General features: G+C 52.9%; 1 protein-coding gene and 1 long non-coding RNA gene across 3 annotated transcripts in view; one reads left to right on the top strand and one right to left on the bottom strand.

The window, feature by feature from the left end:
- HIP1 (huntingtin interacting protein 1) overlaps nucleotides 1-15521 on the bottom strand; it is a 43212-nt gene extending 27691 nt beyond the window's left edge. Inside the window, exon 1 of one of the 2 annotated variants that reach the window (XM_064394939.1) lies at nucleotides 15333-15521. In XM_064394939.1, coding sequence (XP_064251009.1) covers nucleotides 15333-15449 — 117 coding nt within the window. In that variant the 5' untranslated portion in view covers nucleotides 15450-15521. The remainder of the gene's footprint in view (nucleotides 1-15332) is intronic. The other variant, XM_064394937.1, reaches the window with a different exon arrangement.
- Nucleotides 15522-15754: 233 nt separating this feature from the next.
- Nucleotides 15755-17014, top strand: LOC135283602 (uncharacterized). The gene is made up of 2 exons (XR_010349306.1): nucleotides 15755-16629; nucleotides 16729-17014. It is a non-coding gene; the product is annotated as an uncharacterized LOC135283602 (long non-coding RNA).
- The last annotated feature ends 18 nt before the right edge of the window (nucleotides 17015-17032 follow it).

Raw genomic sequence — 17032 nt, 5'->3', positions numbered from 1 at the left:
GGTGTGGAGGGCTGGGAACCCACAGAAAGGGTGAGACTGAGCTGAGTGGTGCCATCAATGGGCTGGAGGGAAGGGAGGGCATCCAGAGGGAGCTAGACAGGCTGGAGCAGTGGGTCCATGGAGCCTCATGAGGTTCAGTCAGGCCAACGCCAAGATCATAGACCTGGCCCAGAGCAATCCCTAGTGCCAGCACAGACTAAGGAGGTCTGCAGGGACCCCAGAGGTTTGTGATGATAAACACCCTCAGCATCTCTCTCCACCCATGGGGCCATTTACTCCCATCAATGGGCCCTAGCATTGTCTTCTTGTCTCTACTTGTAGGCCTTCCATATTCTGGATCCACTGATTCCATAGGGATTCAGTGTATTCTGTCATCACTAATTTCATAAATGGATGGATGGATGGATGGATGGATGGATGGATGGATGGATGGATGGATGGATGGATGGAGACGACCCTGTAGAGGACTGGGGGATTCTGGTGGGTGATAAATGGGACATGATACAGATATGTGTGCTGACAGCCCAAAAAGCCAAGCATCTTCTGATGTCCCTCTGGAGCTGCCTGCACCTCTGGGGCCCCAGCACAAGACAATGATGTTAAACTGAACAAGGGTGGGGTAAGGTTAGAGATGGGGAAGAAATGTTCAACCATGAGGGAGGTAAAGGGCTGGCATAGGTGAATCGTGGCAGTGGGATGTAAACCTGCATGTTTAAGCTCTATGTGACAACTTGCTCATCATTGCAGATGTCTCCTGGGTCCCCTGCAGCCCCATCCTTACATGCAGGTTACCTGGGAACCCTCCCAGGAATCCCAGGCTGGCTCTTCCTTTGCACCGGCACATTGCTCTGCTGTGGTGTCACTTCCTTCTGGCCTCACACTGACAACCACTGAGATGAGCCAACGCCCAGAAGAAGGAAGCAGGGTCAGCAAAGAAGACAGCGGCAGTGGGAACTGGTTCGTCCTTCTGTGTCTGACCCTCGCGGCTCTCTGGGCTCACAGGGACTGGAGCTCCAATGTCACCCACCACCTTGCAAGCCCCAAAGTTTATAGGGGTCAATGCCCCCAGCAGCTCTCCCCATCCATGGGGATGTTTACCCCCAGCCATGAGTCCACTGATCCTCCCCCATCAACAACCACCAACTTTGTCCTCCTTTCTCTACTTGCAGCCCTTCCATACTTGGATCAGTGTCACCAGTGACTCAGAAGATGGTTGATAAATCATAGAATCCCAGAAGAATTTGCGTTGGAAGGGACCTTAAAGCCCATTTCATTCCACCCCTACCATGGGCAGGGACACTTTCCACTATCCCCAGGCTGCTCCAAGCCGTGTCCAACCTGGTCTTGAACACTTCCAGGGATGGGGCAGCCACAGCTTCTCTGGGCAACCACCCTTGCAGGGAAGAATTCCTCTCTAATACCCAATCCAAACCTACTCTCTTTTAGTTTGAAGCCATAAAACACATCTCCCACTCATTTCCTTTTGAAGTTGCCAAGTTCTGCCCTGGAGGCTTCAAAAATGGGGAGCTGAGGCTTCACATGAAGCATAGGGCCAAAACACGTTCAGCATCTGCCCTCGGGTGCCTTCCTCCCTCCCCCCAAAGCATAGTGAGGCCCTTGTGAATCTCTGAACATTTGTCTTAGGTGATCCTTCCATTGCCTCATCAGAGGAATCACTTTTATTATTTACTTTTGCTTGCCCCTTGAATTGAGACAGCAGAGCCTGGTAATGCCAAGTGTGGCACTCAGCTCAGTGCCCAGCCCATAACCACCTCCCAGGAGCTTCCCACACCTTCTCCTGAGCTTTATATCCCTGTGAACCTGGACAAGGGGAGCAGGAGGCTGTGTGGATGCTCCAGTACAAGAACACACACCTCAGCACCTCCCGCAAGTCCTAAATGTGAGCAGTTTTGTTGCAGATGTGTAGCAAAGGGGGAACAAACTCGCCTGAAGTGAAACCCCTGGATGCAATAGGTTGGGAAATGCCACAGCACATGTTTTCCCTGCACCAGACCATGTCCTACAAGGCCAGCCCTGGCCAGCTCCTGCCTGCAGCCCCCTCAGCAGTGCTGGGGCTGTGGGTGCTGTGCCTGCCTCTGGCTAATAGGCAGCAGTTGAGGTATTTATAGGAAATATGCAACTTCCAGCCTGGGGACAGTTTCCAGCCCTGAGCTTGTTCCTATTTAAGTGCCGTGTGGTTGCAGGGGGAGGTTGGAGCAGAGCAGGCAGTGCTGGCTCACAGCAATGCTGCCTCCACCTAGTGCTCCCACAGGTTTGGCTGCTTGCTTTGGTGCCAGAGGCCACTTCCCAGCTCTCTCCCCCCACCCCAGCTACCGAGACCCCATCCAACTCCCCATGTCCTGAACAGCTGCTTCCCAGAAAAGCCGTGGAGCCATGCCCTCTGGAGAGCTGCGGGTTTGCAGAGGGGCCAAGAGCTGGTCTCCCTCCCAGCAGACCCAGCAGGATCAGGGTGCCCAGTTCTGTCCAAGGGAAAAGTGCTGGAGCAAATAGGTGTCCAAATGACAGCTAAAAATGACACGGTAAATTCTCTGCCTGGCATCCCCTCATATGCACCAGTGCCAAGACGAAACCTCGTGGGTGAACCTTGAGGGCTGGAGCCCCTCTGCTCTGGAGCCAGGCTGGAATACCTTGGGATGTTCACTTGGATAAGAGAAGGCTCTAGGCAGACCTTAGAGCCCCTTCCTCTGCCTAAAGGGGCTCCAAGAGAGCTGGAGAAGGACTTTGGACAAGGGCTTGGAGTGATAGGACAAGGGGGAACGGCTTCCCACTACCAGAAGGCAGGGATGGATAGGATATTGGAAAGAAATTCTTCCCTTTGAGGGTGGTGAGGCCCTGCCACTTGTTGCCCAGAGAAGCCATGTCTGCCCCATCCCTGGAAGTGTCTAAGGCCAGGCTGGGTAGAGCTTGGAGCAACCTGGTCTAGTGGAAGGTGTCCCTGCCCATGGCAAGGAGTGGAGTGAGATGGTCTTTAAGGTTCCCTTCAACCCAAACCATTCCAGGATTCTCTGCTATGCAAGTTCAAGTGTTCCTTGCACTCTTTTAGCAGTCCCTGCTCCCACATCCAACACCTCTCCAGTGCCTGTGGCTGCTCCTGCAATAGCCCTATAACTTTGCCTGGCTGAGAGCACCTGGCAAGATGCCTGCCCCCTGGGTAGAAGGGTCAGAGGAGCCCGGGGAGCTGGCAGGGCTGGAGCAGGGATCTCTGCTGCAACCAGGGTGGAGCACTAGGTGGAAAAAACCCGGCACATAAAGGAAACTGTGTTTCATGTGTTATTGCTGCCTGTCTGAGATGATTGAGGACGGAATAGCAGGCACGATTCCATGCAAAAGGCTGCAAAATCCCTTCCTGACATGTAAATATTTTGTTTTCTTCATTTTCCTTGTGTGGAAATAAACACCACTGGCTGGAGCACTCCCAGCATACCCTTAGACTCACCCAGCCCAAGGAGAAGGGTTGCACTGTCCTGCTCCAGCCAGCCCCAGCACCGAGGCTGGAGAGGTACTAACAGCATGAAACCCAGCTCTGGGTGTGGAAAACTTGCCTATGCCTACTGGAAGCATTGTGAAAAGAAAGCATTGGATGGGAGGCACTTGGAATAAGCAGAAATGATAAGAAGCAGCTCCATCGAGAGCTTTTCTGGCAGTAGGGGGTGCCCTCTGCATTGGGAGCCACTGGTTCCCCATGGCATAGGGGACAACTGCCATGTGTAATTCCACAGTGGAATGGGCTGGGCGTGCCTGCCACTCTGTTCCCTGCCTCCTCTGGCCCTATGACTAGGAACTTCCACACAACGATGAAGGTGGGAAGAGGGGTGCCTGAAGGGCTCTGCACCCCAAGGATGCTCCTGCTAGAGTTCATCAGGACAGAGGGAAGGGCAGCTCTAGGATTTCCATGTTGTTCCAGGAAAACAGGGGGTTTAATGTGGGAGGGAAATCTCTGCTCTCGAATGCAAATCACAGGAGCACACACAATACCATTAACACTTGCAGAGGGGCATATGGGACACCCAAACACGAGGAATTTGCTCTGAGAGACACTAAGCAGACCAAATTTGCTTCTTTTCCAGGAATTCAGCAGCTGTCAGCCACTGCAAAGTCAGTCCAGCCCAGCACAGAGCACCCTGGTCCTCATAACCCCATCCCACTCCCCTGCCCCGCCCCTGGCACATCCTCTTACTAGAGACATATTGTACTGGGAGGTGACAGGGTTGGGTGGAGTGACACAGAGACAATGCTCCTGGGACACAAAGCCACAGGAATCAGAGTGGCCTGGTTGAAGGTGATGGATGGCTAAGCCAGGCACCAGCCCGAGGACTGTGGGAACTGCACCCAGTAGTGCAGTAGTTTCTTCTGTGGAGAAAATCCTTCATGTTCCGATGATGTTCAGGAAGTCAGGACTTTTTTTTTTTTTTCACATTTCTGGATAAATAAAGAAAAACGTGCAAGGAATGTGCTGCATGATATTATCAGAAACAACCCAGAGAGCCCTGAGCACAGCTTAACCACCACGACCAGTTCCTCTGCTGTACCCTGGTGAGGCAGAGAAACAAATCCATGTGGGGACAATTGCTGGGAATTTCCAAATGTTGCTTCTTTCTGGAAGAGCATATTGAACCTAAACACTGGACCAGGAACATCTGCAGGGGAGAAGCAAACATCCAGGTCCTGAAACACTGGCTAATTGTCATTTCTGTGTGATGGCTGATTAGAAAAAAGATTGGTTCATGTTTGATCCCAGATCTATTTTTCCCCGGCATATCCCATTCCCAGCTCAGAGAGATGCCGGTGCACACACACGACACTCTGGAGGCTGATAGACAAAGGGCAGCAGGGACCCAAACTGGTTCTGTGCTAAAAAAATCTCAGAGGGGAGATTGCAGCTAGGGTGTACCCCACAGTGGTATCCAGGTATTAAGGGATTAATGGAAAAGACTACACGTGACACAGTTAAATGTACCCTGCTCCTATGGGAGAGAGGAGCCGACCCCAGGATGCTGTGGATGCTGTGGATGCTGCGCCAGGACAGCTGTGTCCACATGCCCCTGCCCCAGCATAGCACCACAGAGAAAATCCCAGATAATAATGGGCTGGAAACCACAGGTTTTGTCCAACAATTTCTCCTCTTTCCTTTTCTCTGGTTTATTTGCATCTGTGCTCCTGCCAAAGCTTTGCTTCCCTCCCCATAGGCAGAAATTGCTGGATATTTAGTCTGAGCTGTTTGCTCCCCACTCAGAAGCTTTGACTGGTACCTGATTGGTCCTCCACCCCCCCAGACACTACTAATTCCTCAGGGAGCTCTCCTGCCAAACGAGCTGTGTTGAGGGGTGAAATCTGGGGGTTACAGAAAACACAGGCAGGGATGACAGACCCCATCTGCTCAGGAAAATCATCCCGAGGGGGCTCAGTGGCTGATATGAGGGCACTGGAAATAAGGCAAAGGAGAAAGAGGATCCAGTGTGAATGGAAAAAATGTGGATGGTTCCCAGTTCTGGGCTGTGGCAATGGGACTCTTCAAATTTCAGCTTAAAAAAAAAATCTGGAATGCAGGAGCAGAGAGCAGCCTTATTTCTAGCTGCAACTCCTCCCTGTGTGCTTGGCCTCCAAGACAACTCAGAAACTCAAGGCACTTCTTCTCGAGCTATAAAAAGAGCTGGAGTGGGACTGCAAGAGCCAGGAAGACAAACAAGGGAGCAGTCTGACCTCCTGTTGAGGACATGGGTAAAGCCAGGAGAGGGTCTTGCTCAACCCACCTTTTGAGGTGCCCCCAGGGAAGGAAAGTTATGGGGCACGGCAGAAATTCCAGGCTGGATCCCACCCACCAAAATACTGTCTGTGCCATGTCCCAAGGCACCCCACTACCTCTCACCCCTCCTGTGCGAGGAGAAGGTCTAGCACTGGCCCCATCCACCACTCCAACACAATTCTAGGCTCCTTGTGCTTGGGGAGGATCAAAGGTACCATGGTGGTCAGGGACAGAGCATGGAGTTCCTCTGGAACCACAAGGTAGAAGGAGCTCCACCAAAATGCAGGTCCCCTTTCCCCAGGCTGCTGAAAGGGTTAACAGCCTCACCTGACACCTGCTCCATGAATCCCAGCAGGACAGGATGGACTGTGTGAGTTCCAGGTGACCATAAAATTCAGCAGACTCAGGAATACCCACCTTTGCCCTCTCCAGACAAGTATTTGCCTCTGCAGAAGCAGCCAAACCTTGCAGACTGTTGGAACATTTTATTCCCATCAGTGAAGTACACAAAACATTCCTGGCTGGAAAAACACCATCAGGTCACTGACCGGGAACAACACCACCAGAAGAAATTAGTTCTTCAATGGCTTCACTGACTTAGTGCAGAAGAAGCATCTCTTCTGGCAAGCCATTCCCAGCCTACACTGACCTCTTCAACACTCAGAAAGTCAAAGTCTTCCTCTGCCCCTATTTCAGCATTCCCTTAAGACCTCAGAAGATCTCCTCAAACCACTAATTGGTACTGTGGGACTTTCCTCCTGAGCAGTTCCATGGGTTGTACAGCTGGACTGGGTAGTCCATATGGAGCAACCTAAAGCTGGCACACTTGGTAACCACGGTTCAGGAGGAGAGGGACAACAGGGCATCGCCTCAAGCGGAACCAGGGGAGGCTCAGGTTGGACATCAGAAGGAATTTCTTCACAAAAAGTGTTGTCCAGCATTGGAAAGGGCTTCCCAGAGAGGTGGTGGAGTACCCATCCCTGGAGGTGTCTAAGGAATCACTGGACATGGCACACAGAGCTCTGGGTGGGGTGACAAAGTGGGAATCAGTCACAGGCTGGACTCAATGACCTTGGAGGTGTTTCCCAATCCAAAGCATTCTGTGATGCACATGGATCAGCAAGGTGAGGGCCAGCACCAGTGTGACCTGCTGCCAAGCCCATGGAGATGCCAGATTGCTGATCCATGCTTTATTCAGTGGGATAAAGAGGTTGCATTTAGCTCATTTAGAGGTGGGATGCAGAGGTTGTGGATGAACTGTGGCTCCACCAGGATCAGGCTGGGGATCTGAGGGCCTTATCCGGCTTGTTCAGAAGATGCTGATTGCTCTTTTCAGCAGTTGAAAAGAGCCCTCCTGTGCCCAGGTGCCTGATCCTGGAGAAAGATGCCTCTTCCCACAGCAGGGCATTGGGACCAGCTATCTTTGAAGATCCTCCAGCCTAACCCCAATGCTTTAGAACAGTCTCTTAGCACATGGAGCTGCCTTTTCTAACTGCAGAATCTCAGTCTCTTCTTTGGAGGGACACTTCTCCAGCTTGCTAAACCTCACACCAATGGGGAGCACGTCCTAAGAGTTGGTTGTAGTTGTGGTTGGTGTTGTGCAATGACAATAGGATCAGCTCTGTATCTGCTGCAGAACTGGACCCTGGCCATAGCTTCCAACATCTTCAGGCCGACACAGGGTGACAGTCCCCACCAGGGGCTGGGCTGGGAATGTCCATCAGCTTTGTCCTGGAGCCTGTGCCCTCCACAGTGCTCGGCACCCACTCACCGATCCCTCCTGCCCCTTGGTTGTGACAGTTTGGGGCTCCAACAAAAAGGTGCCTTTTTTCCCACCAATGCAGAAAGGACCAGTCCAGTGGCTGGAAACATTGTGGACTGAGGAATCAGGCAGCTCCAGAGTTGCTCTAGCTGTACTCAGCTCAGAGAGGTTGCCAAGCTGGTTCGATAGTTTGGCCATGAAACTCAGGTTCAAGGGGACCTGGGGTTGCCCCAATGTGCCATACTCGAGTCTTGAGGTGAAGATCCTTTGTTGCCTGGCAGCAGAGCAAACTAATAAAACCCTGCTGAGCTGTGGCTACTTTATTCCAAGACTTCCATTATTTTAGATGCTATTTTTACCTAGTCTGACTCGTAGGCAGTTTTGTGTGGTGACACTAAATCCCAGTTTAACACTATCAGCCTGTGCCCTTCCCCGGTGGGTGTTTAGTCCTGTTGTGCCAAGTGTTTGCCATGCAGGAAAGAGGAAACTTCCATCAGAGAAAGGGATCCTTTGAGAGAAGTGGCTTCTCTTGCCAGGGCCAGGCTGGAGACTTGCTGCTTATTGTTACCATTTGTCTCTTTTATTGGAATAAAAGACAGATGTGAGCAGCTCAGCACTCTCGAGAGAGCCTGTGGCATCATGCTTTATTTGAATTAGTAGATGCTGGTTGGAAAACAGTTTTTTCCATTCGCCATGTTCTCATGGAAGTGAACAAGAATACAGGGTTTTGTAAGTGCAAACTGTGTTGCAAGGTGCTTGTACCAGAACCTCAAGGAAACCCAGAAATTGTCTCCTCTCAAGAGCCCAGAAAACAGGGGATGGCATCAGTGGGGAGACCTAAGCAGTCATGGCCCACTAGGCCTAAAGAGCACAAGGAAAGCTTGAACTCACATAGCACAGAATACTGGAGTGATTTGGGTTGGAAAGGACCTTAAAGATCACCTAGTTCTACCCCCTGCCATGGGCAGGGACACCTACCACTAGAAGGAAGACCAGGGTGCTCCAAGCCCCATCCAACCTGGCCTTAGATACTTCCAGGGATGGGGCAGCCACAGGTTCTCTGAGCAACCTGTGCCAATGCCTCACCACCCTCAGGCAGGAATTCCTCCCAGCATACCATATCTATCCGCTTCTGTCAATCCGAAGCCATTCCCCCTTGTCCTGTCACTCCAGCCCCTTCTCCGAAGTATCTCTCCAGCTGTTCTGGAGCTTTTTAGGCACTGGAGGGGCTCTAATGTCTCCCCAGAGCCTTTTTTTCTCCAGGTGAACACCCTCATCTGTCTCAGCCTGTCTCCAGAGCACAGGGGCTCCAGGCCCCAGCACATCTTTGTGGCCTCCTCTGGACTCACTCCAACAGCTCGACTTTAATTCCTGGAATTGTCCAAAGCCAGGCTGGACAAGGCTTGGAGCAACCTGGTCTCTCCTCTTGGAGCACCTGGTCTAGGAAGGTGTCCCTGCCCATAGCAAGAAGTGGAACAAGCTGAATTTTAAAGGGTTGGCCTTCCAAGCCAACCCTCTGGGTGAGTCCATAATAAACTATTCAGTGTCTGTGTACGCCTTTGAGAGAATAGTTCACCTTTCTACTGTGGACTGGGATCATTTACTCTGCCCTGAGATTAGCCCGGAACAGCACACAATGTATAATTAGTCCAGCCGTGGGCTGGACTTGCACATCCGGGCTAAAACACCGGCTGTGCTGCCTATTTCTGCTGTCACCCAGGGAACAGGCTGTCCCCAGGAAGTTTTATTATTTGGTGACTGCAAAATAAATCAGCCAAGCTGGTGGCAATGATGGGGGCCAGGATCCAGCCCTTCCTCCAGCCCTCACGCTGCTGTATGACTCCCAGCTGCTGACTCTCTGTGCCAGGTTCAGAGGGTAAAGAGCCAGCAGAGGGTGATGGGATGAAGATAGGCACAGAATCCAGGTGCTGGGGCTTGTGTTGCAGTGCCATGTGCCAGACAGTGCTGGAGCAGGTGATGCTCATCCTGGCTGCATGTCATGTACATGGGTTGATGCAATAGGCTGCAATGGGCACCTTCTCCCCATCCTTGCATTCTCAGTCCAAGATTGTCCCTCCTGCAGCTCCAGCCCCTGTCCAGAGGTTTTTTCTTCTGGGAGAGCAAAACTGGGAGGAGTCACCCCCTTCTCATGACAGATGCTCACATCCCACATGCCCTTCCCAACTGTTTTCGCTGGACTTGGGTCACAGCCAGGGGCAGTAGAGGGGACCACACTCAGTCCAGAGTCCTGTGATTGGGAATTTAGTGAAAACTCTGCTTTCCTGGCTGTTTCTCCTCAGTTCTGCAAATGGATGGAGTTAAACTGGATAAATTTCAGAGGGCAAGAAGCCCCCTGCACCCCTAGAACAGGACATCCTTGGTGGGGAAGTACATGTTGAGTGAGAGGGAAAGGGATTTTTGGGGCAGCAACATTCCCCAGCATCCCTGTCTTCCCACTCAGCCTCTGGTGTAATTCAGGGCAAGGTTTCCCCTTGCCACTTGGTGGTCCAAAACCATCATCATGTTTTCCCAGCTACAGAAGCTCCTGGACTCAGTGACAGTACTTTCACCACCAAATCTATTCATTCTCCTGAGGCTTAGCTGCTTCTGGAGTCCATCACCACACTAAAAAACCCATATATTTCTGCATCTAAAATATTTTTTTCTATATCTAAAAAAAAATCCAAAACCCCTCCATCCCTGCATGCACTAATGAGAAAAGCAGCCCCATATCTGGTACAAGGCAAACTATTTTCTTTCCCTGGGGATGGAAATAAGTTTCTAAGAGGGACTCTCTGAAAAGAGATGAGATGACTCATTACCTCACTGCTGAAGCTGCATTCAATCCCCAGCACCTCTAGTTCCTAGTAAAAGCCAGGAGACCAGAAAGCATGGGGGTTCACACAGCACTAAACCCAGGAGCTTCTTTTCCTGGAGATGAAAGGACCATGAATGAATCCCCTGTGCCACCCACTCCCCCAGGATGGGCTCAGCTGCCATCAGCCCTCGCTCCCCACAGCCAGGAGCTATTTTTTCCTGTTCTTGCTAGTGTCAATATGTTTCTTTAAATATCTTTTCAGAGAGGCTGTATATATATATAGCCCCACTCTGGTGCTTTGAAAGGAGCCTCATTTCCTGTGTAAGAGCTGAATTTCTTGGCAAAGCTGCTGGTGGTTGCAGCATCTGAACCACAAAAATTGGGGTTTTTTCAGTAGTAAATGGTATTTCCTTTGCAACTGTGAGTTGGACCAAGCCTGGGTCTGATCTAAAATCAGCTGGGTTGCTGTGTCTGGAAAGCACAGGACCATATTCCCACTTATAAGAAGGACGGGAGAAAAGGATTAATTGCATGAATTAATGCTGTGATAGTGGCCCAAAGGTGGCACAGCCCATGGGAGGGACAGGATGGGCACAAAGCTGCTTTTAACCTGCATTTGGCTGTGAAAAAGTTGGGTTCACATATCAAAAGCATTTATTAACTGACACTGAGGGAGAAAAAAAATCCATTTCATTTACAACTGATACTTTTTCTTTTGCATCATCTCTCTGCACCTGGTTTTAGAGAAGGCTCCTCCAGCAGCAAAGTAGGAAGCAAAACACCTTTGCAGCCCCTGAGGGAAGGCTCATGGATACTAAGGACATTAAAACCTTCCTGAGGAGATGCGGCATCAGCTGCATTGGGTTCTCCATCTCCCTGACATGAAAATGCCACACCATCCTACTGGGAAATCCTTAGCAGAAGGGTCTGATATCCCCAGCACCACCCTGGGGGCTGTGATGGCAGGAGTGGAGATGTAGCCAGCAATCACCTTCTGCTGCAAATATGTCTTTGCAGGGTAATTTCTGAGTCATAAACTGCTTTTATTGCACACAGTCCTAAGGACCCAGTGTGTAAATGTGCCAGAAGTAGTGGCAGCTGTGGGAAGTCCAAGTGGTCCCTGGTTCCCCTTTGCTACTCCCTGAATTTCCCAGAAAAAAACTGCAGCCAAAGAACCTAAAATGTAAGATGCTTAGATTTTCTGCAGGAATTTTAAAGAAGTGTCTCCTCCCAACCCTCACCCTTCTCAGGATGGACTACCCTTGGAATTGTCCCTATGGCAGGGACCATGCTGTGCATGCAGCCTCATTGGTTGGTATAAAGCCCCAGCAGCCATGAGCTCTGGGAAACAAACATGGAATTTCTGTAGCTCCTCCACAGCCCCACGCACTGTCTCCACCTCATGTCCTCATACCTGGGGCGCAGCACGGACTCAGGACAGGGCAGCCTGCAGTGTGGGACATGATGGCTCATGATGGAGCACAGCTGGGCACTGGAGCAGTGTTCAGGATGGGAGACACAAGACAATTATTTGGTGACTTTGCAGCCCAGAAGACAACAACACACCACCCCAATACGCTACCTCCCTTCCACCCAAAACCCACAGGGCAGGAACAAGGACTAAAGACCAGGGCATGTCCTGCTGCAGCTTCAAAGGCACTTCCCTCAATTTTGATGTCTGAGCATTTTTGCCCCATCCAGTGATGGGTTTACAAAAAGAAGGAATAGGTTGGTGCAGAAACAGCTGAGCTGTGTAAGGATCTTTCCACACCTCCAGCCTTCCAGGGGTCAGCTGCTGCTTTGCTTGGGAATGTCATGTACCACCTCTAGGAGTCTGCAGTTGCACCTGCACTGATGCCCTGCTGGCCATATCCCTGCTGGGAATGAAGGGAAATATTCCATGGCAGTCCAAAACATGAGCGAAGGAGCAGGAGAACCTGGGACATCACCCCTGGAGCATCATCCCTGCCCTGCTGAAGTCCTGTGTCCTTCCAGCTCTGATTTCGCCCTCAACACTTTGACTCATCCAATTGTCGAACATCCAGTCTTTGCCAACTGGCCAAGCACAAAAGGAATTTCAGTCCTTGACTCCATCATGGCACAAGGATGTCTGCTGTGGACAATTACAGCACAAAAAGAGGAAGAAGGAGGGAAGGTCCCAAAAAGGGAAGATCCCAAGCACTACCCTAAACAAAGAAGACCTTCCCTGCAGAGCTCCAGCACCAGGACATACCCCTTAATCCAACCAGGAGAACTTGGAAGGTATGCAAACATCAGACACCATGTGAAATACAAACATTTATCTTAAAATATGGCGGAATTTTCACTTTTGGTGTTTTTTCTCTTCTGTTGGTGACATTTGCTGTGCCCAAAGATTTGTGCCGAGGTTGAGGTGATGAATGGTGAATCACCACGTGAAACACCAGCAAAGGGGGAACAGTCATTGCAACACTCATACTCCCATGGCAGGGCTGCACACAGCTCATCCTGATGGCAGCAGAACTGCAGGATTTGGTGTCCCTATTGCACAACTTCCTATGAAAACTATCAGCATTAACAGAAAAGGAAAAGTCCTTGGCTGTGCCTTGTTCTCCCTGAGCTCTTGCTCAGCAGGCAGCAAGGACAGTATGAAGGACATGTCTGGGCATGTCTTCAGGTTTCCCACATCTGCATTCCCAGGAAAATCAAGATACTTGAACAACTGTAGGAGCAGAAGAGAGGCCACCAGGAAATTAATTCCTGTTTGTCTGCAAGCCAAGAGATGGAGGTTGTCAGGGCAGAGTTGTTGTGCAATGTAATGTACCATGGAAGCATCCCACCACCATGGAACCATTCCAGCACCAGTTGGCCACCACCAGGGAAACATCCTACTACCAGAGGAACATCCCACCACCAGACCTCCCCACTACTAGGGTGTCCTACCACCACCACCACAGCTTCATAGGGTGCTCTTGTTCTTCAAGACTGAGCTCAGACCACAGAAACTGGGTGCTGCCAACCCAAGCAGGTGTTCCTCAGGCTCCCCAAAGACCCATTTGGACATGCTTTCTGCCTGTTTGGGCTCTTTTAACCCAAAATAGACTTTGCGATGCATGTGCTGCTGCCCTGAGACAGCCAGGATTGGAGGGGAGGGAATGTACATGCTGAAAACACAGGGAATTTTTTAATTTTAAAGGCATTTAACAGATGAAAGTTTTCTTAACGAAGTCACTTTCAAAAAGAAAAAACCTCAAACCCACAAAGTTTTTGTAAAAAAAAAAAAACCTCAGAAAGAAGAAGTTGGACAAAAACCACCCAAATACCTAAGGGGTGCCTGGCAAGTTCTCTAAACTGGAGAGAATTATGCAAAAAAAAAAAAAAAAAGGGAGGGGGGGGAAATTAGTTAGAAAGGGAATTGCATGGAGCTGAAGCACGGAAGAAGGAAAAGCCAGACAAGGCCATGCTGTGTCATTAGTCTGGGAATCAGATGAGGAAGATGAAATTCAGCTTCTAGCGATGTGGGGAGTAGCGCTGCTCCAACGCCCTCTCCACTCAGCCCTTCCCAGGAAACCACAAGTTCAGGGGGAGCCTGAGAGAGCTCCAGGCCCAGGGGTTGTTGCTGACACAAGGAGCCAGAAGGTTCCAGGAGCAAACCAGTTCCATTCCTACCTTTAGCAGTAGGAGTAAAAAATTGATGTGTGAGGTAACCTGAGCAGGAAGGTGAGCAGAGCCCTGCACATGATCCTGCATCCAACTTTACAGCCTGGTGGGTTTTCTTCCCGCAAAACCCCCTCAGACATGATCCTTGGTGTTTATTTGCATCCCTAAGCCATCTCCCACATGTTGTTCCCACTCTGGGCTCATCCAAGTCTGCTCCCACTGGTCTCACTTCTATCCTTGCTTCTGCCTCAGTTTCCCTTCCTCTCCTGCAGTAGGTCTGGACAGCTCTGTTTCACTGGTACTTTCCATCCCTGGACATGGAGCAGGGCCAAGCTGTCCCCAGCTCCCTCTGCTGCCATCCCTCTCTCTTCACTCCCCCCATGCCTTGTCCAGGCATATCCCCAGCTGCTCCAAGCACACCCTTTCCCCAAATCATCAGCTTTTTCCACCAAAGCTCCCCTGCTGCCCTTCCAGCTTCCAGCTTGGCTGCCACCTTTCCTCTGCGCAGGACATCAATCCGTCACCTAAAACCTGAGAGAAGGGCCCCATCCAGATACTCTGGACGCTGCTGAGGAGTATTCTGTCTGCTTTTCAGCATATCAGTGCCTCTTCCCAGGAGCCACCTGCAGGGACAGATCCTGTCCACACCTGGGGTCCCTGAGTGACACCAGAGCAGAGTCAGTGGGGTGACTGACTCCACTGGCCAAAGAGCCATGTCCCCTCCACCCAGTGAAGACACAGGCTATGTGTGCTCAGGATGGTTCCAAGGACAGGGTGGCACTGCCCTGGGCATGATGCCCGGCTGTGGCTGGGCTCGGACACCCGGCAGCTCAGGCCAGCGGGGGAATGTTCCCTAGCCCTACTGGTGGGGAGGCCAGGCTGAGCAGACACTGCTGGGCTGGGGCACCCCGGGTGCCACCGCACCCTGATGGGTGTTACTCCAAGGCGAGGGTTGAGCCCCAGCCCCGGGAGCCCCATCCCTGTCCCCCCGTCCCGGTCCCCCCATGGCCAGCCCCGCCCCGTCCATCTCCACCTGCCTGGCCAGCCCTGCCCACTGGCGCCAACCCAGCTCGCCCGGGCCGGCCGCACCCACCCCTCCACCTGCGCCCCCTGTGCCACACCAACCTGCAGGGCCCCTCGGCTGGCCCGGCCCCGGCTCACCTGCCTGGCCGCGCCCACCCAAACACCCCTCGCCTGCTTTGGCTAACCCCGCCCGCTCGGCACAGCCGCGCCCCGCTGTACCCGCTCCAGCCAGCGGGCGGGCCGCTCCCACCGCGCCGCGCCCAGCCTGGCCGCGCCCCCTCAGCTGCCACCTTCCCTTCCTCGCCCTCCGCATCCCCCGCCCGCACCTGGGCGCGCTCGAAGCTCTCCCGCTCCGCCTCCAGGCCGCCGCCGCCCGCCCGCCGGCTCATCACCTTGGGCAGCGGGTTGGACACCTGCTTCATAGTGCTGCTCACGCGGTCCATGGCCGCCCCGGGCCCGCCGCCGCCCCGGCCGCGCCGTCCCGCGCAGCGCCGCCGCGGGCGGGCCCCGCGCCATTGGCCCGCCCACCTGCCACTCACGGCGGGGCACGCCCCGCGGGCACTATTCTTGCACCCGCAGCTCCGCCCACCGACCCGACTTCTCTCTCCCATTGGTTCCCGGCGTCGCCCCTGGGAAGGAGCTGCCCTTGCCTGTCAACCGCCAAGCTTATTGGTTCAGCTGGACGTCAATCAACGCTAGCTCCCGCCCCCCCAGCCTCCCCTGCCCACTGCTCGGCCTTCAGCGGCCGCGCCCTTAGCACCGCCCGCCCCGGCGCTGCGGCCGCGCCTTCGCGCGGTTCCCGGCTGTAATTGGCCCGCGGCCCTGCCGCTCGCGCTTCGGTGCCCCCTGGCGGCGGCGGCGGTGGCCGCGCTCGGGCCTCGCCGGGGAGGGCTCGGCCGCGCTCGGGGCGCCGCCGTGCAAGGGCTGTGAGCCGCAGCTGGCCGGCCGCGTGTGCAGGCCGCGCGGGTCCTTACAGGCCGTCCGTGCGGCCTGCGAGGCTGCGGCTCCTCAGCCGAGGGCAGAGTGCGGCCACGGGGGTGACACGGCACCACTGCCACCTGTCTCAGGCCAGCCCGGCCCCTCTCGGGGCTGAGCTCCCGTGGCGCACGGGGTGTTCACGGCTTCCCAGCCGTGCCTGGGCCGGGGGTGGGGAGGCGGCTTCATCGCCTGTCGGCGCGAGCAGAGCCCGGCAGCCTGCGGAAGGGTTGTGTGAGGCTTTTCCTTTGTGGGATCCCGGCTGTGGGTGGAAGTTCTGCAGGGGGGTGCTGCAGGCGCAGCTGGCAGAGCCCAGCAGGAAGGGTGTAGCATTGGCAGAGGGGCAAAATGTGGTTACAGGTGTCTGAAAAAGAAGAGAGGACAGGTGAGAGAAAGATTTTACTTCTCCTGAACAGCTGGACTGTGTTTTATTATAACCTGATCTGAGCCTGTGGCTCTGATCCTGTCACTCTGATCAGAGGTTTTTGTAGAATTAGATTGGATATCGGGATGGAATGCTGGAATGCTGGTCTGTGAGGGTGGTTGAAGCCCTGGCACAGGTTGCCCAGAGAAGCTGTGGCTGCCCCATTCCTGGAAGTTATCCAGGCCACACTGCATGGGGCTTGGAGCAACCTGGTCTAGTAAAAGGTGTGCCCATGGCAGGGGTGGAACAGGGCTGTTGGAAATGATACAACTTTTGAATTTTTAAACTAACTTTAGGCAGGCGTTTTGTTCATCTTTGCCCAGGAAGGGAATGGAAGTTTCTTTTCAAGAGACTGTTCCCTGGGCAAGACCTGATGAGCTTAACATCTCAAGGGACTGGGAGCTGCCAGAGGATGCGCAAGGGATCAGCGACTATTAATGAACATCAACGCCTGAACATCATTCCTTGTGTGTTGGAGACACTCGGGAAAAGATCATAAGAGAAGAAAGAGGACCTGATTAGCATCTAAGGTGAAGGGATCGATAACCAATAGGAAACCAAATTCTAAGAATTGTCTAACTTGGGACCAATAAACATTGAACCAATTAATCTCTCTGAGTTTTGACT

This window comes from Passer domesticus, chromosome 19 (assembly GCF_036417665.1).
Source record: "Passer domesticus isolate bPasDom1 chromosome 19, bPasDom1.hap1, whole genome shotgun sequence".
Taxonomy (NCBI): Eukaryota; Metazoa; Chordata; class Aves; order Passeriformes; family Passeridae; genus Passer; species Passer domesticus.
Note: the sequence above shows the minus strand (reverse complement) of the source record. Positions and strands in the feature narration are given on the sequence as shown.